Below are 23,155 nucleotides of genomic sequence, written 5' to 3'. Positions count from 1 at the left end.
AATGGGCATCTTCGCATGCAAATAAATGTACTCTTATGCTCTCTGCTTCTCCACGCTAACTGTGCAGGCATGCTTTTGCACACACATTTTGGCATTAGCTGTCTAGAAATCTATTGGCTGAGGGTAAGAGGAGCTAGGATAAGAGGAGAGGTTTGAAGTGGAGCAAAGCAGAGTGGCCAGATGCTGCCAGCAAAGGGTGGCTCATATAAGTGTGGGTTGGCTAAAAGAAAGCAGCGTGCTGTGTGGCATGAAAGACAACCTGAAGTAAGGATGAGAATATACGTCCAAACAGGTTTCTTGGCCCATTGTGGCCTTCCAGTACTTGAAAGGAGTGTATACATACCAAAGAGTTGACAGTGATAGGATAAGGAGGAATGGTTTTAAACTAAGACAGGGGAGATTTAGGTTAGATGTTAGGAGGAAGGTCTTCACTCAGAGGGTTGGGATGCACTGGAACAGGTTGCCCAGAGAGGTTGTGGATGACCCATCCCTGGAGGCATTCAAGGCAAAGCTGGCTGTGGCTCTGGGCAGCCTGCTCTATAGTTTGGTGACCCTGCCCACAGCAAACTAGATGATCTTCAAGGGCCTTTTCAACTCAGGCCGTTCTGTGATTCTATGATTCCTTATAGAATGGTTTAGGTTGGAAGGGACCTGTAAGATCACCTAGTTCCAACCCCCTGCTATAGGCAGGGACAACTCCCTCTAGCCCAGGTTGCTTACAGCCCCATTTAGCCTGGCCTTGAATGCTTTCAGGGAGGGGGCATTCACAACCTCACTGGGCAACCTGTTCTGGTGTCTCACCACACTCACAGTAATGATCTCCTTCCTATATCTAGTCTATATCTACCCTCTTCCAGTTTAAAGCCATTTCTCCTAGTCCTGTTGCTGCATGCCCTTCTAAAAAGTCCCTCCCCAGCTTTCCTGTAGTCCCCCTTCAGGTACTGGAAGGCAGTTATAAGGATCCCTCAGAGTCTTCTCTTCTCCAGGTTGAAGAGCCCCAGATCTCTCAGCCAGCCCTTGTAGGGTAGGTGCTCTTTCATCAGTTCAATAGCTGATCTCTTGCATAGTCAGTTTGTTTTCTAATAGAGATAATAAATGAGCAACTGCTACAAAGAGTAGTGCAGGCTGAGTGTGAAACCCATGCACTCCAGCTGGGAGAAAGGGATGACTTAAGCGCCAAATGCTGCAAATCCTTCATTTGCGGGGAAGACACAGCAGCACTATCCCGGCCTGAGCATCCTTTTGGGTTCAGCCTCGAGCTTTGCTCCCCGGGTACCTGTTCGGGCTCACCTTGCAGGGCACTCGGAGCTTGCGCTGGGGCCGGGGAGGGGCCGGCAGTTCGTTTCGTCGCCCTCCTCCTCCTTTCCCCTCCTCCTCCTCCTCTCTGCCCCGACAGCATCCTCCTCCTCCTCCTGCCGCTCTCCGCTCCCGGCAGCGTGCGGGACGTCTCGGGGCGGGCAGTGGCTCGGGCCGCAGCCCCCCACAGCCGCCGTGCCCCCCAGCATGGCGTGGGGCGAGCTCAGCCTGCGCTGGCTGCGGGAGGGCCGGCAGTCCAGGAAGCTCATCCTGCTCATCGTCTTCATCGCCCTGCTGCTGGACAACATGCTGCTCACCGTGGTCGGTAGGTGGACGGTGGTGGTGCGGGGTTTGTTTGTTTTCTTTTCCTCGTCTCTCGGTTGATGGCAGGAATAATCTCTGGTGACAGATGTGCTCCCTGAGTGAGCGATTTAACGCTCTCGGTCCAAACAGTGTTTTCTTTTTTAAAGCACGTCCGGTGTGCCAGGTGCTGCAAACGCTGCCACGCACTATTTCTCTGTTGGCTGCGGGGTAAGGAGTTGTATACAAAGATCTTTATATATCTACATACATATCGAGGTATATTTTCCTACCAAAATCCACTGCTACTTCACAGAATGACCACCGTATTTTTAGCTCAGCATCTCTTTTTTTTTCCTCCTGTGGTCATGCAACTGAAACAGCAGGAGAGATAACGCCGGGCTGCCTGCTTCCTTGCGATAGTTCTCCTTTCCCCAGTGCCGCTCATGAAACGATGGGTTCACACGAAAGCTATCTGAGCGGGTTTGAAGAAAAGCACTTCGAGGAGTTGGCAGAATGAAACGATCCGAGTTCTGAGCAAAGCTGAAGGTGCAGCGATTACTGGCTTCGTGTAACACAGTGCCTAGGTTTAGCAACCTTCTCAAACGAAGTGCTTGAACATTTTTCGCTGGTAGTTGGATAAGCCCTGATATTCAGAGCTCTGCGTTTACACAGACTTTTGAAAGGGTTGGGAGAAGCTCTCGGGTTGTGGCTTGCAGCACGGCAGAGCCCCCGGGCTGCGGGTGGGGGCAGGCAGTGCCCAGCCCACCCCCAGCTGCAGTGGCACTCCTGTGGCTTCTCAGTATAACGCCGATGCCAACGTGAAGACCTCAACAAAAACTTCGTGTCTGTTTTTAGCAAGTCCGTTCTGGATGTGCTTTTTGCGTGAATGTTCTCTCTCACAAAGTTTTTAGCATCTCATTATGCAGTCATTAACATACGTGCAAGAAGCCCCTACAATTATCTCAGTGCGATTAGAACATGGCTACAATCCTAAGGCACATCAAGCAGCTCCCTTCTGGGTGATCTTTTCAATGTACATTTTGGAGAAATGGTAAACATGAGCATCAGTGCATTCATTCTGACTACCTAACATAGAAGTGTTATGATTTTTTTTTCCCTTCTGACAACTGTTCCTATTTTTGTGGCTTATTTTATTAATGCAGTTGATTATTTTTAATATTTTGAATTCATAATAATTTCAATGCTTTTCTCATCTTTCGTGTTCTCACAGTCTAATAAAGGGATTTAAACGCTCACATGCAGCAAGGAGTTTGCTCAGATATGGGTTTTGATACTTCTCATATTTTCCTTTCTGAATTATATACGTATAAAATACTTAATAATTACAAAACCTGTCAAAAATATATATACTAATGTGAAAGAACATCATGTTGTAAATCGCACTTAGGAGTGTAATTTCTCCCACGAGCAATCCTCAGTTTTAGTTCAGTTTCACCCTTTTGAAGTCCTTACTGCTGTTCTCTGTAGGAAAGCTTTGTATTTCCTAATCAATGCCAAAATGAAGAAAATTTGGTGATTCCATTCACACATAACCCGATAGTAAGATGCCAATATATTCTATTTGTTTTTCCAGTGCCAATAATTCCCAGTTACCTTTACAGCATCAAACATGAGAAAAATGCTACAGAGGTCCAGACTGCTAAGCCTAACATCATTTCAGCGACAGTGGACAATTTTCAGAGCATCTTCTCCTACTATGACAACTCAACGATGTTTACTGGAAATGAGTCTGATAAGGCAGCACCCGTAGAGCTGCTGCACACTGAGACTGCACCGACAGTGGTAAATGCGACCGCTGCACCGCCGGACTGCCCCAAGGAGGATAAGGACCTGCTGAATGAAAATGTTCAAGTTGGGTTGTTGTTTGCTTCCAAAGCCACAGTGCAGCTGATCACCAACCCCTTCATAGGGCCGCTGACAAACAGGTGAGGCAAACTGGGCTCACGTGTGGATCAGCTGGGGTTTGTTCATCGCTGTTGAAGTCTGCGTGAGGGTTTCTAAGTAGTTTTAAGTCGATCACAGCCCTGACTTACTGCCCTTCTCACCTTATCTAGAGGAATATTACAGTGAAATACATTCAATAATTGCATCTCCTAACAGCCCACACATCGTTTCAAAATTAAACTGGGAAGCGCGTGAGCCCTTCGTCACTATTACACACTTTTCTTTTTCCTCTAGCTCCCAAGTCCTCAGGTTTTTATAGAAATTTTACTGAGGAGGTGTTGAAATTTCTTCAGTGCAATTACACAGGGCCACAAGATGCTACAGCTCCGTAGCTAGAAAGATCCAGCCCTACGTACTGATGACACTTCTGTTACCCCTATATGTGGCAGTTGTGATATTGGGTCTGCAGGTGGGGTTCAGGTCCATTCCTGCTTCCCGCAGGCCCGCAGCTGTGGGTGCACAGTGGTTTCAAATCATCTGAGCTAAGAGCCAAGAGGGAAGCCACCATCCCTGTAGGTTTCCAAGAACAGGGTAGTTGTAGCTCTGAGGGACGTGGTTAGTGGGCATGGAGGCGATGGGTTGGTGGTTGGACTGGATGATCTTAGCGGTCTTTTCCAACATTAATGATTCTATGGAGTTCTCACTGACTTCCATGTCTGCCAAATCCCGCTGACGCCATGCTCCTCTCCCAGGTCAGTGGACCAGGATGACACCAGTACTGGACCCAGTCCAACCTTCAGGCTGTGGTCTCTGAATCCTTGTATATAGATGGTAACTTGAACAAAATGGGTTTGGATGTTACGTTACAGAGAATCTGTCTGAGCAGGATCAGCGCCGTGAAGACCAATGTCAGTGACTTTAAAATAACCCATGACAACAAAAAATAATCCAAGCATTGAATACATTTACATGGAGATTAAAAAGTATTTGTAATATCATTTAAATTTTTGGTATTATTAATTAATTTGATTTTATTGTTAGCATGCTGTGTAACTGATCCCCATGAAGAAGCTGCAGTCCTTCTAGACAGAGATGTTATTGTCTGTAGGGAATAAGCTCCAAATTATATTTAGTTGGATCACTAATTCTCATTTCTCATTAAGCTATTTCCATAATGAAGATGTTTTCCTTTCAGAAAATAATACACAGAATAAATTTCTCCATTTCTTCAACTGAAAACACTTTTGTTTAAACCACCATAGGTTTAAACTTATCATTGATGGCCATAACCAAACCAACATCGCTTAAGGCAAAATATTTCAGGTTTTGAACTAAAATTACCTTTCTTGGATTTGACCCATTATGTATATTGTGTGGTGGCTAAACTGAGTGTTTGATGCTATTTTGACAGAGGAGCATCCAACTGAGGGATAAGCAGAGGTTTGACTCACAATGCTCAGAATTCCACAGCTGTATTATATTTGTGGAACTCATACAAACACAACAGCTTTAAATGAGGTAGATAGCTTCATTTCTATTTCATTTTATTTCATTTCACCATATCTCCTGCACTCCCTCCTAAAGCTTGCTGTTACAAACAACTCACGCAAACACAGCTGCAATGTAAGGAGATCTAGATTTCCTATACGGCTTTGAGAGAGGCCATGACAACTCTTCCACAGTCAAAGCAGTATGAAGTCAAATCATATTTTCATAATAGTTCTTTAGGTATCTAAGCTTTACAAAGTACCTATGTTGTGGGCTTGCTTATATTTATTTTCTCTGGATTTTGCTATTTGTATTGTAATTCCTACAAACTGCCAAACTTGGAAAAAGAAAGAACACGTCCCACACGGCTGGTGGCTCATTCATTAGTGTGGCCACGTCATGCCACAGATAGGATCTCTGTCCTTCCCTTGTCTGCGTCAGCAGTGGGGCACGTGGTTCCTGATGCCTATCTGTGCCCAGAGCCAGCACTGGGGTGGGCTGCTGGAATCTCCCGCACATATTAGAGATGGCAGTGGGGAAGATGTTCTTGGGTCTCCTCCTGGTTCTGAGATGTTATCCCTTCGCTGCAGGTGACAGCAGCATTGGTGCTGTGCTGGTGGGAGCACTGGTGCTGGCAGCTCTGCAGCTGGGATGGAGCCATCTCGTGGGTTTGTGCACAGGGCTGAATATTCCCTCCCAGTGGCAGGGTCTGCAGGCACAGTGCCCAGTAAAAGCAGAAGTAAGGAGAGCACCCAACCCAGCGTGGCTTGCTGTCCTCTTATCCAGGCAGCGTCCTCATGGTGAAGTGACCCTAAATTAGATTAAAAGATGACTGGTTTTCTCTCTTTTGCATCGTTTGGATCTTGGTAGCAGCATCTGCCTTTATTCTGAGAAACATTCAGAGGGAAACATCAGTGTACACATTTGTCAATTAAGTGTTAGAACCACTGGCAAAAAAAAAAAAAAGCCACCAACAAAACAGCTCTAAAACAGACATTTCCTAAGAACAATGTGTGTGTTCGTTTGAAGGAAGTGTGAAAACTATTATAAACGAAACAGAAGATATTTGAGTTATCATTATAAAGGCTCTGCCACTGATAAGCTCTTTAACGATCATTGTCATGGCAAAATTTAAACAAAGTAGAACAGCTTAGGCGGATGGGTTTCTTAGTTTAAAAACCAGGGTGCACACCCTGTTAGTTAAGGCATAAGTTTGAGTTAAGTACTACACCATATTTATAGCTTTTATTTTTCATTTAAATATAATTCTTCATGGGTGGTTGAGAGTTTTAAGCAAGCATATAGTCACTGGCTTTAAATATGCACCAGCTTTGAGTGATTGAATTAGTGTAGAATACAGCAGGGTGTTCCGTTCACATTGGTCTGTGCCAGAAAATATTTTGGTTTAGGATTTTGGAAAATGCTGTAGGCTTTTTGTTTTTAACTTTTTCTAAGCTAGAACTTTACATTTTGAAAACAGCTGAATTCTAGAAGGAAGTTAAAAATGTTTCTTATTTAAAGTCAATCTCTTCCAAAGGAACACGAGACGCAACACACACCTGTCATCATGAACCGGTTCACAACTCAAGATACACCACCAGCATCCCTTTGCTTGCAGCCCTGGTGGACGTCCTAGCAAACAGAACACCAGGGAGACAGCTTTGCTGCAGGATATGAACAACACCTCCCATTGCAACACTACCCCAGACTCAATCAGATTTTTTCTGGCTCAGGTGCACGTTTTGCTTTTGCTTGTAGAGTAATGGATTAGAAACCATACATACAGCACAGAACTTGCTACAGGGCACTTTGTGAGCAGGACGTGCAGCCAAGGGGAGTTTGAAGGCTCATCCTAATCCTTCCAGAGAGGAAAGTGGGCACCAGCTTCCTATGACTGATTCACTGCATTATGTTCTCCAAATCATTGCTGCTCGCTGTGAATTAGTCTGACAGCCCAGCTGTACTGGTCCCACCACCCAGTAGTGTGAATGAGAGCATCAGCTGTCATGCAGCTTTCTCCCTTCATCTTCCAGCCCGAAAAAAAATATTCAGTTTGAACTTTATGCTTATCCATACATGGCCTCAAAATTAGTCAACAAATGAACAGATGTTTGCATGATAGCTTTTACAGCCAGCATGACTACAGATGTGAACTTCTTTGCATGTATGAGAGCGTGGCTTGCAAGATATTTATGATGTATAAAAGGAGCGAGGCAGAGAAATAAATAACGTCTATGACTCCTCATTTACAGCTTAGCTCCCATGCAAGCTTTCCTTTGGGTTTTCAGCAGCCTTAGCATCCATCCCAGCTGGCCAGAGCCCCTCTGCCTGCCTGGGATGGAGATCTTGATGAAAAATCTCTTCTTGCTACAGATCCCCCCCAGTCTGCACAGGGGTGAAGTGGATGGGCAGAATGCTGGCCCTTGGTACCAGGGTCACAAGTCATAGATTTGCAGTCCTTAATGGATAGGCAATTAGGCTCTAATGTTCCACAGCTGCTAACCTGGTCAGTGTAACCTTTATTTCTCTGCTGCACAAAATCTGTCAAGTGGTTTTCTCATTGTGGGGTAACCTAGTTAATGAGCATAATGCACTTCCAAACAGTTCTGCTGTCTGGGGCCAACATGGCACCAAAGTGAGTAATTTAGACATCCTTTGCCACCAGCAGCATTTCCTCTCCCTGCTGTAATAGGTGGCTCTGTTTTTTCAGGAGTCAGACACACCTGTAGGGAGAACTAGCTGCAGGTGGCCTCCCTGAAACGTGCTCAGCCTGTGGCTGCTGCAGATTCTCATGCTGTGTTTTGTTAGGAGCACCTATGAAAGTGACTAGTTAAGGCATGACAGCAAGGAAAAAGGAGACAAGACAGAGCTTACTACAGCGGAGCATGTCGTGTCATGGCAAGAGCAGAACAGCCCAGAGCCAGGAATCACAATCCCTAAACACCTGGCTGATAGGGGTAGTGCTGGTCTGTTCTCTCTGGCATTGGCCTGTTGGACAGACCAGGGACTGCAGCTGCAGATTTGTGGTTGCACAACTGCCAACTCGTTAACAGTGCTATGTTAGGAGAGGCAGGGCTTGCTAAGATTATGCAGGAAAGGCAATCAGCATATCCCACTGTCAGCTGCAGGTGGGTAAGAATGTCACCTGAGCAAGAAAAACCATGACTTCTGGAGGCTCTGCAATCTTGAGCAGGGCAGCGCATCATCTCTAAGTTAGAGGGGGAAGTTGCAGGGCATTTTGACCTTTTCAGAAGGTTATGATCTGCTTGATTCAGCACTAACACGTCCTCTGCTGACATTTACACCTTTACATCTTCGGTGGTAATACAGATTTTGGCTTAAAGAGCTAGCTATATCCACACAGTCTGTTTCTAAGACGATTCTTTGAGAGAAGGGAAAGGTATGCGTTAGACCTAAGCACATGCAATGAAGATCATAGTCTGCTGGGTACCGAGGGCAAGTTCTGCTCCAGCTCTGCCTCCATGGTCCTCTGCTGTGTATTGATTCATACTTAGTGACTTATGTCCAAAGTAAAGCAAGAATAATATCAATGGCTACAAAAAACGAAGACCAGATTTTGAACAGGCTTTCACTGAACATCCAAAGTGACATCCAAAATACTTGTTTCCTTACAACTATCAATTGCTGGACACTTCCCTAACGTAGGAAGCATACTGAAGGAGCTGGAGTTTGTTTCAACTGGATGCAGGCTGGTCCTTCGCTTTAGGTTACAAAACTATGATAGCCCTTCCACTTATTTAGCTCATTAATGCTTATGGAAGATCTCACAGCTAATGTCTCAATCTGTTGATACAAACATGGATATGGGAATCTCTTCAGATGACATTTGTCTTCAAGCAAATAACTGATTTCAATTCATTGTAATTGTAGGAGCAGGGAATGGCTGTCTCACATTCCTTGTGGCAAGACAAATTGTTTGATTTCTTTACAGAACTCAGACTCTTTGTCCACAGTGTTCAACCTAGACGCCTCTGGGTTGGCTTTGACACACACAAAAACCCCTTGTGATGGAAGAAGGAATAGGGACGTTCAATTCTGCATTCACCAAAGCACAGGGAAGGATGATATCATTCATCAATCAACAGCAGTAACTGTACCTGCTGGATTTTTTAATTTGTATTTACATCAGCACTTTCTTTAAGTTAAAAACTCAAAATCAAAACAATGATGGTGAAATTTTCTGTGTCCTGTTCTACGTCAGCCCATAGAGTCCTTACTTGTATAAAAGTTATATCAACGAAATCATAGAAGCTCAGAATAATTATGCTGGTTTACGTATTGAAGGCTTACTATTACTAGAAGAGAAGAGGGCTGCCATTGACTCTTCCATTATTTGTTTGACATACCTAAACCAGTACTGCACAAATGAAGTCCAATATTGTCACACTACTGCAGTTAAAGCTAAACTGTAATACTTGTGTGTGTATACAGATTCCAGAGTAGAGTTTTAATGACACAAAATACAGCCTATTTTGAGGCCTTTGGTGAAATTTGAAGTTTAGCTGCCTCAGTAATGTGTTTGCTTTCCAAATAGAAAAAAATTTATCTCCTGGAAATTTAGAAATTTAAGGCAGCCAGGCATATCAGCTTGTTGCTTAGGGTTTTGACAAAGAAGGCTTTGATTAGCTCCACACTTAATCCTAAATCTGTGGAAAAGCAAAAATATCACTCTTGAGCTCTTTGGGAGCCATTCTGTTTTTGTTGTTGAAGCAGAAATCCCAAGGAAACTATTGACAATGGCTTTTTTTCTGGGAAAACTTGGTTTGACCATGTCTCATTCCAGTTGTCTCTTGAGAATGGAAACAGATGATCCTTGAAACACTGCTGTAATATTTCAAAGCTTAGCACACTCAGATGACTCTTTCATTCTCATATCCTTGGCAACTCCATGCAGACCCACAGGAGCTTTATTGGGAACAACTACGGTGGAATGAGAATGGGATAATTACATTCTAATGAGAGGAGGCTTTCTTCCAGGGATTTCAGATAAAAATTCTGCTTTAGCAAATGAGGAGGCATTTGTAACATGGAGCAATTTGATCGTACAGTCCACTATAAATAGTTCAAAACCTGCAAATCAGGTTTTTCCATCCTTCATGTGTGTGCAATTGCCCAAATTGCTAAAATCCTCACATGGGAAAGTCTAACTCAAACTATTAGTGAAACAATCCCAAAGGTGTGAACATTTCTTTTCTTTTTCGTCCCAGAATAGGCTACCAGATTCCACTGTTCGCTGGCTTCTGCATCATGTTTGTGTCAACAATCAGTAAGTATCCACTTCTTATTTGGTGTGGTTCAGGTGAAATTTTTAAAAAGCCATCTATAGTAATTATCACTAGGAATTCTTGTTGATGCAGAGGAACAGATTTCCAAGGGAAGTGTGAGAGTGGTTGTTGTAGAGATCTGACAAGCATGCTCTCATGGACCTCTCAAAGGAGTTCACTACCTTCCATACTCCTTTGGCTGGTTCCTTTCTTAGCCCAACCCCTCCTCTCAGTTTCCAATGATTTGAGCAGTGCTCAGACACTCTTAAATTGACTTTCAGTCATAAGAGGACTATTTTTCAGGACCTCTAACAACCAGGAATCACAGGGTTTTATCAGAAAGAGAACATGAGGCCCAAGAATAAAATATAAGAGTCAACAGTATGACAGCATTGCTTGACATCACCATAGGATGTGCAAACAGGAGCACAGCCTACAAGTCAGCTGAGATAGTGCGTCCACCCCAAATGGCACTGATAAGGCCTCAGGTGCTGGTTTACATTGTATTTTGGTGTGGCATTTGAAGATATGACCTAGAGGAAAAGGATACAAGGGATCATTAGAAACTTGTAAGGAATTACTGAAAAATTGAGTTTGTTTCAGAAGACAGAGGTGTATCAGAGTCTATCAAAAAAAAGGAAGGGAATTGACAGTTTTCCACATCCACTACATGTAAGAAAAACAGCATCAAGGAAAAATTTCATTAAATATTAAGACAGCATTTCTGACAGCAAGGAGATTGAAGTGATGGAAAAGATTACCTGATGGTAGATTCTGATAGCTCTGGATTTCTATATCATCAGACAGATTTTGGTTGGAGATAAGAGTAGTAATTCTAATCCATGGCCAGATGCATTTACACAGCATCAAGTGCAGAACACCACTGTAAAATCTCAGTTTGTCTGCTTGTTAGAAGAAGCACTGCTTTGAGCCTAGGGGTTTGTTTTAGAACCTTCTTTCCCAAACTGATCAGAGATTTAGGCTGGGCAGCCTCAAATAGTGGCTGGAAAGAAAGGTCATATTACTCCTCTGTGTGCAGCTGAATCATAGCAGGATGCAATCAGATCCTGAGTAATTAGTTAAAACGACTTGGGTGCTTGTATTCTGTGTTACCAGAAGGCTCAGACACCTGAGAACAATTCAACACTGACACCTCCAAATGCAATAAGAGATAATAATGCAGTTAGCATTGAAAGCAACATGAGGCACAGGAAACACCTGACTAAATGGCATGAAGTTTTGTTACAGTTTAAAGAAATCTCACTCTTTAACCTAGTTAGAGTTAACCTAATTTTAAAAATCTTTCTTTGTCGTTTCTGTAGTGTTTGCTTTCTCAGGAAGCTACACGTTGCTGTTCATTGCAAGGTCCCTTCAAGGGGTGGGTTCCTCTTGTTCTTCAGTGTCAGGTAAGAGAGCATACAACAGGATAAAATACAGCTCACCAATCTGAGGTTTCAGCAACAGTCATTTCTTAATTGTGCATCTGTGTGTGTTTTGTGGGTTTTTTTTCTGTAGTTTCAATAATTATACAAAGTTATTCAAATTATATCTATTTCACTTAAAAAGAAAAGTTCTCTTTCCCGTGCAGTAGCTCAAAATCTAATGTCTTTTCAGAACTCGTTGGTGTTTGGTCTGTGTTAAGGTAGAGTGCTGGGTGAGGTATGCTCTCTGGGGTTTGTGTGTGTGTGTGCCTTCAGTGTTTTAAATTCATTTTTAGCCCTTTCAAAGGTCACCAGGAGCTTATGCTGGTACTTATCACCACGGAGATTGTGCCTGTTTCTGAAATTTCTGTTATGAAGTGTAGTTTCCAGTATCTTTTAATTCTGCCTACAGGTTGCCTGTACTAGATGTCCAATGCCAGATCTATTTACTTCTTTTAAGTGATGAAATGGAGTATGGGTTTTCATTCCAAATTATTCAATCATTTCCGGAACAGAATCTAGAGAAAATATGTTTTATTCCTGAATATAAATTTAGCTTGAGAGGGGAGGTGAATAGAGCTTCCACAGGAAAACTTCCCCTGAAAACTCCCCTTGAAAGTTTGTTTAACTTTCAAGAACACATCACATTGCATGTTACTTTCTCCTCCCTGGTTTTAATTCTGAAGGGATGCAAAGGTTCCTCACTGATGATTTTTCTAAGCCTTTGCTCGTTTGCTGTGCTCTTGTTTGGACTGCAGCAGTGGGTGCAATACCAAGCTCTGTATCTGTGCAAGTTTATCCCTACTGAAGCTACTCATCATCTTTGTGTTGCATCCTACTCTTTTCTTGAATAGTTCTTAGAATCTCCACAAATTTGTTGTGAATTCTGATAGCAGTCTCCAACTTGCATCTCAGTGTTTCCTGTGGGCAATCTGGACTCAGCTGCAGCTTTCAGCAAGTACATTCATTCAAGGCCTCTGCCCCTGGTGCACATGATGGTCGGTATTTACTCAGTGGTCACTCATACGGCACTGTGTTTCCTCTTTCTGGCTCACTGCGTAGCTGTGGATCTTATTTACTGAGTCCTGTTGGAGCCTTTGATTTGAAAGCAGAACTAATAATTTCTACAAGGACTCTCCTGTTGCATTCAGCACTGAGTGCTTAAAAAAAAAAAAAAGGGGGGGAGGGGGGGAATTAGGCTTCATGTTTCCTTCTGTAAAATGAAGGCTCATCATCAGATGAGCAAAATTGAGGATGGTGAAGATAAAGTTCAAAAGCACGCTTTAATTTTGGATGCTGATCTTGAAATGTTCATTTTGAAAGTAATCAACTGTGCACGATCCTTTATGCTGAGAGCACAGCTTGCAGTGACCTGGGTACAGCTGCCAGTAGATCCCAGACTTCATGGCAGGCACCAGATTTGTCTGCCGATGACAGACTGAATTGTAAGAGCTTGGTTTTGCCTGGTTGAAAAGCATCATCTAAACACTGGAGCAAAGGAAAGAACAAAGAATTCAGTAGATCGGGGCATAATTAATTTGATTGATACAGTGTAATAAAACATGATATGGAGAGCATCTATGTATGCCAAACTCCCTTCTGCTTCAAGGCATGCTCTGTGAGGAGGGGACATAGGCACACACACAAATATGTGTGCATACAGATATATATGCATGTATATTTATGTATAGAAACTAATGTCCCCTCTGTCTAACGTTCAGTAGGGCTGGAAAACGGTGACAATAAATTGTAGGACACAGCTGCTTAATTTACACTTTGTTTTGTTTGTGATTTAGGGATGGGTCTGCTTGCCAGTGTGTACACAGATGATGAAGAGAGAGGCAACGCGATGGGAATTGCGCTGGGAGGCATTGCTATGGGAGTATTAGGTCAGTGTTAGGCTCTGCCATCAAGGGAAGACATAAAAATGCCACCTGTGGTCTGTGGAAACATGGGAGGGTTTCACTGAGTGCAGCAGATGCTCGTTCAGGATCAGAATTGTGGCCTCACCCTGGGCTCCTTCCTTCCCCTGGCAGTGGGCCCACCCTTTGGGAGCATCATGTATGAGTTCGTGGGGAAGAGCTCTCCGTTCCTGGTGCTGGCAGCTCTGGCTCTGTTTGATGGAGGTCAGTACCCACGGAGTCCGTACAGCCCTGTATGGAAGCAGCACGCTGCGTTGGCTGCTAACCCTCCTCTTGAAGCAGTGTTACAGCATTGATTTCTTTCCCCAGCTGTTCAATTACTCGTGCTGCAGCCATCCAGAGCACAGGCAGAAGTAAGTATTGCAGTGAAACACTTGCAGTAAGCAATTGCTGACATTTTGCCCTTCCTAATGCCAAGTTTTCACTTGTTTCATAGAGTCAGAAGGGGACACCATTACTGACACTTCTGAAGGACCCATACATCATCATTGCAGCAGGTACCAGATCTCTTTTATTTATATACATATATATTTAAACCAACTGCAGGTGTCATTCCTGGCATACTGGAAAGCCCAAAGCTAGCCTGGTTTACCAATAATGTCATTTGCTGTTTTAATTTATGTGAGGCTCAAAGAAACAGATTTTTTGTTTGTTTTAAATTATTATTTAAAAAAAATGTATATATATTACATTGAAAAATGACAAAATTCACTGCATCTCTGGAGGACTAATTGTCAGCCACAAGTGAAAGATGGCTGGATCTTAGAGGTGCTGCAAAAGGGCCAACAGCGATGAGAGTTCATTTACACTCTCAATTCAGGTGTGCTAACTTCATGGCATAAATTCAGATCAAATCTCCTGGGTGTGCATCACACACTTGGCTCCTAATGGCTTGCATTTCCAAAGCACAAGCACTTTCTGACTGATTTGTGTATCTGAAGCACTCCATTCACTTCAGCTGAGCCATGCAGACCTCAAACGCCTGCCTGGAGAAGCTTCAGTCAGGCTGTGTGGTCTCTATTGGATTTGCCCTGAGTTTGCAGCCCATCAGCTCAGGCTCCCACCTTTCCCTTGCAGTATGTCCTAAAGAGCAAAGAACCTTTGTCACCATGCATGTGGCTACGTTGTCAAGCTCTGGTGATATTTTCTGTCCTAATGAGAAATAGCTGTAATACACGCATGTGTATTTCTAATTCCTTTGTGAAGTTTGCTGAGACTAGGATAGGATCCTTTCTATTTATCTGCCTCTGTCAGAATGGTGTGGATTCCTATGGTTGCAATTTTTTGGGGCTTTAGATGTTTTTCCCAGCACTGAGCTTGAGCTTGGCTGGGTTTGGCCAGGACAGGGCAGCCCCTGGGTGCTTGGCTGGGGTTCCTTGCGTACATGGAGCCTTGCAATAGACTGGAAAGGTTTCCATTGGATGCAACCTTTTGTCTGCAGGGTAAAGGTGAGCAGAGCAGCTACTGCCTGCCCCAGGAAGGGAGCGAGCGACAGGTCTGCAAGTTCACTGCAGCAATCACAGGTGTACAGCCTAATGTGGTCTGACAGGTTCGAGCAAAGAATGACATCCATGCTCATTTCGTTTTGAACTGTGCAATGAGGATCCTGTTCCAAGAGGAATAGTACTTCTCTGACCTCAGGACAACTTAAACTTTTTTTTTTTTTTTTCCAAAAAGCAACATTTGTAAGAGTCTTTGGGATTACAAGTGTTAGGTATGAGTTAGGTAATTCTGAGGAAGAGAGAAAGGAAATCTAAAGAATTAGTGAGGGGTTTAGCACTCTGCACTCCGAGAGCTGCAGTGCTCTCCTGAGGGCAGCGGGACTTGTGCTGGAGCAGGAAGAAAATGCTACTCAGGCAGAGGAGCTGCAGGCTGCATTGAGTCAGCACTTCTGTCCTTTGCACCTGAGTGACCAAATGTCCTGAGATTCAAAAAGATCTGGAAGCACATGAAATTCACATGGCTGGGCAAGCTGAGCCAAGCCGTGCCCAGGCTTTGTGGCTGCTGGCAGTGGGGTCTGTAGGCAAAGCACCCCTCTGCAGGGGACAGGCATCCCTCTGGCTGCTTGATGGTATTTTTAGGGCCAAGACCTCACGTCTCCTATTCCTCAATCCATGGAGATGGAGGCGCAGGTCACAGCCCGTGCCTCTTACACAACAGCACTCCATTTCTGCCCCAGGAGACTGGAGACGAAGACCAGAAGATGGGAGTTTTAGTTCATCATTTGCAGAACATTCAGACCTCATGAACTTTCTAAATGTCACCAGGCTCACTGCAAACTTTGCTGCCCTCCCTTTGCAGTATGAATATAGCTTAACCTTTATTGGAGAATTGAAATATATATAAGAATCTAGTGTGCAGTGATTTTACGTTCTGTTCTTTTTAACTTTAATCAACATTTGGTGTATGGCAAACAGGACTGTAAAAAACACATACACATACATATATATGTGTTTTGTAAAGCACTCATTCTCTGCACAGCTTTTTATTCAGAATCAAAATAACCAATTTTTCAGCTGTTTTGTTTTTTTTTCTTCTCTCATTTTTCCTAAGGATCGATCTGCTTTGCAAACATGGCTATTGCAATGCTTGAACCAGCACTTCCCATCTGGATGATGGAGACCATGTGTTCGAAAAAATGGCAACTCGGTAAAGTACAGCATGTCATTTTTGTGTGCTGCTATTTTATCTGATGGAAACCTCCATTTGGGTTCAGTCATGATGCTCTTCTTGTATGCAGTGGTGCTGCTGGAAAACTCACTGTGAGCAGCAGAGCAGCCCCACAGGGCCATGCTGGAGGTTTATTGCTGGAGTTCAGTGTTACTGCTGCAACAGGAGTGAGACTTGCAGATCTCATATTTGAACTGAGATTCCCAAAGGGAAAATATCCAGTTTAAGAATAGTTGTACCCTTGAGTGATATAAGTAATTGAGTCCTTTATGCTTTGTCTGATTTGTCAGTTTGTAAGCCTCTTAAATTATATCTCAAACCGCAAGGGTTTAAGCAAATGATGATCTTAGGCAGTTGAGCTCCAATGGATTGAAGACTGATTTCAAGAAGGTACAAAGGGTCCTGATTGCAATCAATTAATATTACTGAGCATAAAGTTAACTTAGAAAATTGCAGCTGTGCTTTGGTATACCACAGCTTACCACACACGTGGACACCCCAACCTGCAGCTCTTCGTGAGCAAACCTTTGCAGGATTTTTCCCAGTGTTCAAGCTCTGCTCCTTTATGACCATTTGGTATAAAAGGCTGCTCCACACCACAGCGAAGGAGATGCAGTTGCACAGGTGAAAATGTTTCCCCAGCATCACCATTGTAAGCCACAAGGATTTCAATCACAGGATATTGCTGTGCTAAAAGATTACCTCCTGATTTTTCTTATGAATATCAGAGAGATAGGGAGGAAGACGGATAGGCAGGAAATGAGAAAGCCCGTGTTGCCTTGGTGAGGGACAAGGAGTGCACGCACTCTGTGGAAATTGTTTGATTGTGTACCATAATGTCATGGCTCCTTTGTGAATCAGAACTACTTTCCAAGGCTTCCTCCTTCATTGCTCCTTGTCTGGGCTCTGCCCTCAGCCTCACGAAGGGAGAGGGAGAAGCCTGGAACACTGGAACCATCCTTTAAGCAAGTGGTGTTTCCCTGGGGCTGGGGGGAGACCAGCCCTCACCTCGGGTGAGAAGGGCTTTCCTTAGGCCCCCAGTTGCTAAGCATTACTCATAGCCAGTTAGTGATTTGTATTAAAAACCTACTAAAACTTTAAAAATAAATACATAAATCCTGTTTTTAAGGCATCTGCATCTTTAGGAGCTCAGTTTGATCTGTTGCCTGACCAGGGGCCTAACGATGGCCTGTACTGCAGGGAGCAAAGCCTGGCCTCCGTCCTTACACCCGCTGGATATCCATAAGGGGAAAACGAGCTTCCCTGAGCTATCTGCAGTTAGAAACTTTTTTCTTTTTGCAGGTGTCATACTGCTCCTGCATTTCATAGATGACGTCCTGAGATTGCAGGAGAAGGCTGCAGCAAACCGGATATTTGATTCTCCGGGCTGCGCACAAAGGCACTTCGCTTCGGAACTGCGGTGTCTGGCATTTATTAGTTTCTCCTCACACCTCGCTGCAATCGTTGTCGATAAAATGTCTCATTCATATTTTTCAGGAGTTGCATTTCTTCCAGCCAGTATCTCTTATCTTATCGGGACTAATCTTTTTGGGATACTTGCGCACAAAATGGGAAGGTATGCTTAATTTAAGAAGTACTAATAATCTTCCATTGTGTTCGTGCACTGTTCCCAGTGTTTCCAGGGGCAGTTTGTTGATGCTGGATGTTATTGAAAGTTGTTCTACAGTAGCAAAATCATTTTTGGAACGTTTCACCTTCAGTTGTGTAGGTTTACACTACAGTTGTGGCTCTCAACCAGCCCAAATCATCTCGAGTGCCTTACAACCACCAGTTTCTGAGTGATGCTTCTCTCATTACAGGTGGCTCTGTGCTTTACTGGGGATGCTCATCGTGGGAATAAGCATCTTATGTGTAAGTAGATCATTCATCTGTCAAGCCATCCAAATCTTCCTGTGTTCATCTTTGAAATCATGCTTTACTGTGAGATTTCACTGAAGTTTCTGCCTTCCAGATACTTCACTAAACAATGTGCAGGTAATGGGTTCCAGATCTGAATGCTTTCAAATCTGTGTTTCAATTACTTTGGAGGAAGGATGGCTCTTAAAGGAGGAGGGTCATTTTTTTGAGTTGTCTTGGCATTTTATTCCTGTGTATAACGGCGAGTGTTAGTGGTGGCAGAGATAATGGCTCCTATCTGCAGTAGTCCCAAATAAGCCTCTAACTCTAGCTTGTGCACCTGTGCAAAGCATGTGCCAACAGCTCTGAGAATTTCTCTTAGAAAAACAAATCAAACCTCATTAGCACATGCAGTGTGACCTAATAAACTGTCTGCAATGTCATTTACAGGTACCATTTGCTAAGAACATCTATGGGCTCATAGCACCTAATTTCGGAGTTGGATTTGCTATTGGTGAGAAGAAAAAAAAAACTACACTGGCTTGTTCAGTCTGTTGTTTATGTAAAAATCAGGATAGTTTTCCTGAAATCTGTTCTCCTCCCTTGCAACCAGGAATGGTGGACTCCTCCATGATGCCCATCATGGGCTACCTCGTGGATCTGCGCCACGTGTCGGTCTATGGCAGCGTGTATGCCATCGCTGACGTTGCGTTTTGCATGGGCTTTGCCATAGGTAAGTCTTGCATTTTCCTGCTTATAACATTCTTTCTTGATTATAAAGAGAAACACTTCATGACGTTGGATGCGAATGGTCCTTGGAGCATCGCTCATTTCTTTGGTACAAGCAGGGAATGGAGCCAGAGAAGGTTTACGTTGTAATTGCAGCTGTACACATGTATTTTTTCACAATCACTTCGAAAAGTAGGAGCTTTGCATGTAAAGTTTACTGTTTCAAGTGAATACTGCAAGTTTTATGGTATTCAGAAAAGGGTTTAATTTTAAAAGGTCCCTCTGCTGGCGGTGCCATCGCAAGGGCAATTGGATTTCCATGGCTCATGACAATTATAGGGATCGTGGATATCCTCTTTGCTCCTTTGTGCTTTTTCCTTCGAAGTCCACCTGCCAAAGAAGAGAAAATGGTAAGCATAACACCCTTTTTTTGTTATTTTTTTGTCAGTGAAATGAACGATACCTTATTTCTGTATCTTTGCCTACGACTCCCCCAAAACAGCACCAGCACAGCCTATCTCATCCTGCTGCATCATTTCTGGAACAACCTCTCCCTATTATAGCTCTAAGATGCACAATGAAAAGCTTAGTTATGCACTCCCTGCAGTAGATTTGCTGTCCTTATCACACTGGGTCAGGCTCTGCAGTCCTGTTACTGCCACCTACTGCTGTTCTTCACAGTGTTTTCTCTCCTTGGCAGGAAGAGGGGATGCTCCAGCAGGGATTACACAGCAGTGCAATTAGTAGGCAGAATTTCCCCAGGGTTGAGAAAATCTCAAGTGAGTTCTCAAGTGAGTGCAAGTGCAATGTTTTGCTGCAACCTTTGCGGCACGTCCAGCCCTCAGCATGCCATCCTTGCTATTGCTGAACAAGGTTGACTTGTGCCCAAGGTATATTGGGAAGAACACGTAGTTCTGTATGTTTAATGTCTTAACTGTGCATTTATGGCACAGAGGGACACGGTGGAAATGGGCTGATGTTGCCTTAGTGGCCTTTTCCAACCTTAATGAGTCTATGACAAAGATCTGAAAGGCAAGAACTGAACCTAGCGTGTGAGCTGTGCAAGCGTTGTACTGGCACTCACAGAAGAGAAGCTGGTGATGTGCATTTTGGTGATGTGCATTTTGCTGAGATGTAGTGTGCATGAGGACAGTCTCTTAGCATTGCACATATTTGTGCTGCAGCATCACAGAGATTCCAGCTAGTCATACTGCTTTTGAAACTTACTCTTTCCATATGATAAAACAGCATTCTTTGTACAAATTGAGATAGAAAGTTCACTTTGCAGTTGGTTCGTACCTACAACTCACTTCAGCCCCCCTCCAAGAGGGCCATCTTTTCTGAAGCATTCATGCTTCATGTCCCTTCTTGAGCTCCATCCTCCTTGTCCTTTTCTCCCCACCAACTGCAGCTGCTTTTGGATGAAAAGTCAGCACGTGAGCAGGGGGATCACGGGAAGACAGCTGGGCTCATTCAGCCAGCTTTTAATCATTGGTGATCCAATATGAGAGAGCTAAGTTACTGCAACTGGGAAGCAGCTAGATGTGTTTAACTTAAGAGCTGAAATACTGGCTCCACTAAGCCACGAGAATTGTGCTGGTGCTGTCAAGATCCCACCTCATACATCTAAGGACATATAAACTGAATTTACTGTAATAAAAATCAATTTAGTTTCCGCTGTGGTGGAAGAGAGTGAATCACAGCTGCAACTGAGTGCTACACAGGAACACTAACATTCAGCTCTTCTCTTTCAGGCGATACTCATGGATCACAACTGTCCTGTTAAAACAAAAATGTATACCCAGAACAACATCCAGTCCTATCCCCTAGGTGATGAAGAAGAATATGAAAGCGATGAGTAACATTAAAAGCCATATACTATATTTTGGTGTACAAAATGCAGTGTTTCATGTGAAACATCTCATCCAGAAGTATGTTTTAGTTGTCATGTAGAGTTAATAGTGGAATGGTCAAAAACCAAAGGTGTATTATTCGTCTCCCCTGGTTATAAAGTTGACTGTTAATTGCCTTATAATGAGAGGGAAAAAAAGCTTTTATAGAGAATTTGTATAGTGTTTACCTTTGTGTATTTAATTTCATTGAATATTACACAATATATTTTTGATTAAATGTGGTATAAATCTGTATAAACACATGAATTTAAACTATTTACTTTATCAAGTCAACTCATGGACATAGGTTACTTCGTGTTCTGTTTAGACTTGTAAGAGTGAACTCAGCTCAGTGCCAGTAACTAACTTACCCAGCATGCTGACTCTGGATCTAAGAGCTTAGATGTGGCAATGAGCTGTGTGTGTTGTTTTTGTTTTTTTGCTTTTTAATCAACTTTGGATCACAATTCAGGGAGGCACAACTTCGTCCCCCATTTCCAAAGTGAGCTCCCCTGACTGCCTGTGGAACGCTGAGAAAAAGAAAATATTTCAAATGGATGATTGAATCTCTATTAGTCAGTACAGTGTAATGAAGCTTTAACCAGCTAAGCAGTTGTGCACAACAAAGCCCCCACAGAAACACAGCACTGGGTAAACAACTATGCCTGGATGTACGTGGTTCCTTTCCCTTGAAGGGAGTAAGAACTGCATGAAGGTACTGTTTTGTATTCCCATCTTTTGGATTTTGTTTTTCACATCTTGACTTTGGTCATGCCTGGCTGAGTGATGCTGCAGGATCTCAGTATTTAGTCTCAGCACAGACTGGATGTAAGCTGGCAACTCGAGCAGTTCAAACAAAAGTATTTTGCATCGTGTGTATGCAAATACATACACTTACTTTCCAATAAGGAAGTAAAACCATCAACTTCACTAAAGATAATGAAGACTATTTGTTGCCAGTTCTCTTAAGATTTAGGTACACAGTTTAATGGAGGAACAGCACTGGAGTAGGCAATCTCTGCCTGTGAAGAGAAAAAATTCAGCTCTGAAGGAAAGCTTTTAACGTAACACACAATGTCCTTATCAACTGTGGTGTCTTTTTATTTGTATAATTAAAACATGGATGTGCCTTCTTTCCTGTACTTGCAGATGTTTTATGTACTGCAGCATAGATACTATGTTTACATATAGTTTTGTAAAGTGTATATATATAAATGGTCAGAAAACATGAAAATAGTGGATCAAATTTCAACTATTGCTTTGTCAATAATGATGCAGTCAGACCACGTTAAAATAAAGGTATCTAAAACACATTCATGATCTATGGTAATGAAGGACAAAGTTACTTCCCCATCCTTTAGCACTCCACCCCATGAATTGTGATCTCAGGTAAAGTACAAAAACCAACAGCTCTGAATTAATTCCAGCCCTGGGAAAGCACTCTTCATTTCCAGCCCGTTTATGACTCTGGGTCATAAATACACTGCTTGTTTAAACAGCAATATCTGCCCAAACCAGCTGCCCTGTCACCTGACTGCTGACCTGAGCTTGGACTTGGATGAAATGGGTAAGGACTAAACTCACATTGCCAGGATACACCCTCGTACACCATGCCACAGGAGTGTTTAACCAAGCAGGAGGGAATGAATATTCTGAGAGAACAGTGGGAGAGGACTGAGCAGTGTGAAAGGATAAGTGGCACACGCTGTTGTTGATTTGAAAATCCACTTACCAGTTTTGTACAGGCACATTTCCTACTGCATTCTCGTGAACAGGTAACAGATGGAGAATCTTCCTTTAAAACTGACAGGTCCTGGAGACGGACTGCAACAGAGTACAGAGCGTGGTTCTGCAGCACGCAGAGTATTTCACTGCCACCAAGAGACAGCTGGTTGTACAGATGACTGTTTATGCTTGGGTCACGTTTTTATTTCACAGAGCGTTTGGATGATCACCGTTTTGCCGAGGGAGGTGTGCTCTGCTTCTGTCACCTAACAACAGGCAGCTCATGGTCCTCCTGCATCCTGGATTTTCTGTGGAGCAGAGGAATAAGTGGATGTTATCAGCTAGGCATCAAGCACTCGCTGCTGAGAGCTGCTTCAGTCACAGAAACATGGAACAGAAAACACTCTGTCCTGCAAAAATTTGGGCTTCTCCATATTTTGTATATTCTTTCCTCCCATTACTCTGTCCTCCCCTGCAGAGGTAAACTTCCATGAGCTATTTATTTCAAATGTGGGGAATTAGAATGAAAACTGGAACGATAGATCAGACAAAAATGAGTGAGTAAGCAGTAAGGATTTCTTTAGTTACACATTAATGTTTCCTAAAGGATGGAACAAAACAGAAGAATTTTTCTTAGCCCTTCTCCCCCATCCCAGTCCAAC

At 43.3% G+C, this 23,155-nt stretch overlaps 1 protein-coding gene across 1 annotated transcript; it reads left to right on the top strand.

Moving 5' to 3' along the window:
• The first annotated feature begins 1,503 nt into the window (after window positions 1-1,503).
• Window positions 1,504-21,271, top strand: SLC18A2 (solute carrier family 18 member A2). The gene is made up of 15 exons (XM_065746347.1): window positions 1,504-1,621; window positions 3,194-3,545; window positions 10,221-10,279; window positions 11,600-11,683; window positions 13,495-13,587; window positions 13,735-13,824; window positions 13,930-13,973; window positions 14,057-14,117; window positions 16,174-16,269; window positions 17,788-17,866; window positions 18,111-18,162; window positions 18,598-18,661; window positions 18,761-18,880; window positions 19,153-19,286; window positions 20,631-21,271. Exons 1-15 carry the CDS (start codon window positions 1,504-1,506, stop codon window positions 20,736-20,738), a joined length of 1,554 nt encoding a protein of 517 aa, XP_065602419.1. The 3' UTR covers window positions 20,739-21,271.
• The last annotated feature ends 1,884 nt before the right edge of the window (window positions 21,272-23,155 follow it).

The sequence above is a fragment of the Cyrtonyx montezumae genome, unplaced genomic scaffold, assembly GCF_038088225.1.
Source record: "Cyrtonyx montezumae isolate F1298 unplaced genomic scaffold, pur_monq_1.0 scaffold_4, whole genome shotgun sequence".
NCBI lineage: Eukaryota > Metazoa > Chordata > Aves > Galliformes > Odontophoridae > Cyrtonyx > Cyrtonyx montezumae.
The sequence above is the reverse complement of the archived record's forward strand: the minus strand, read 5'-3'. Positions and strand labels throughout refer to the sequence as shown.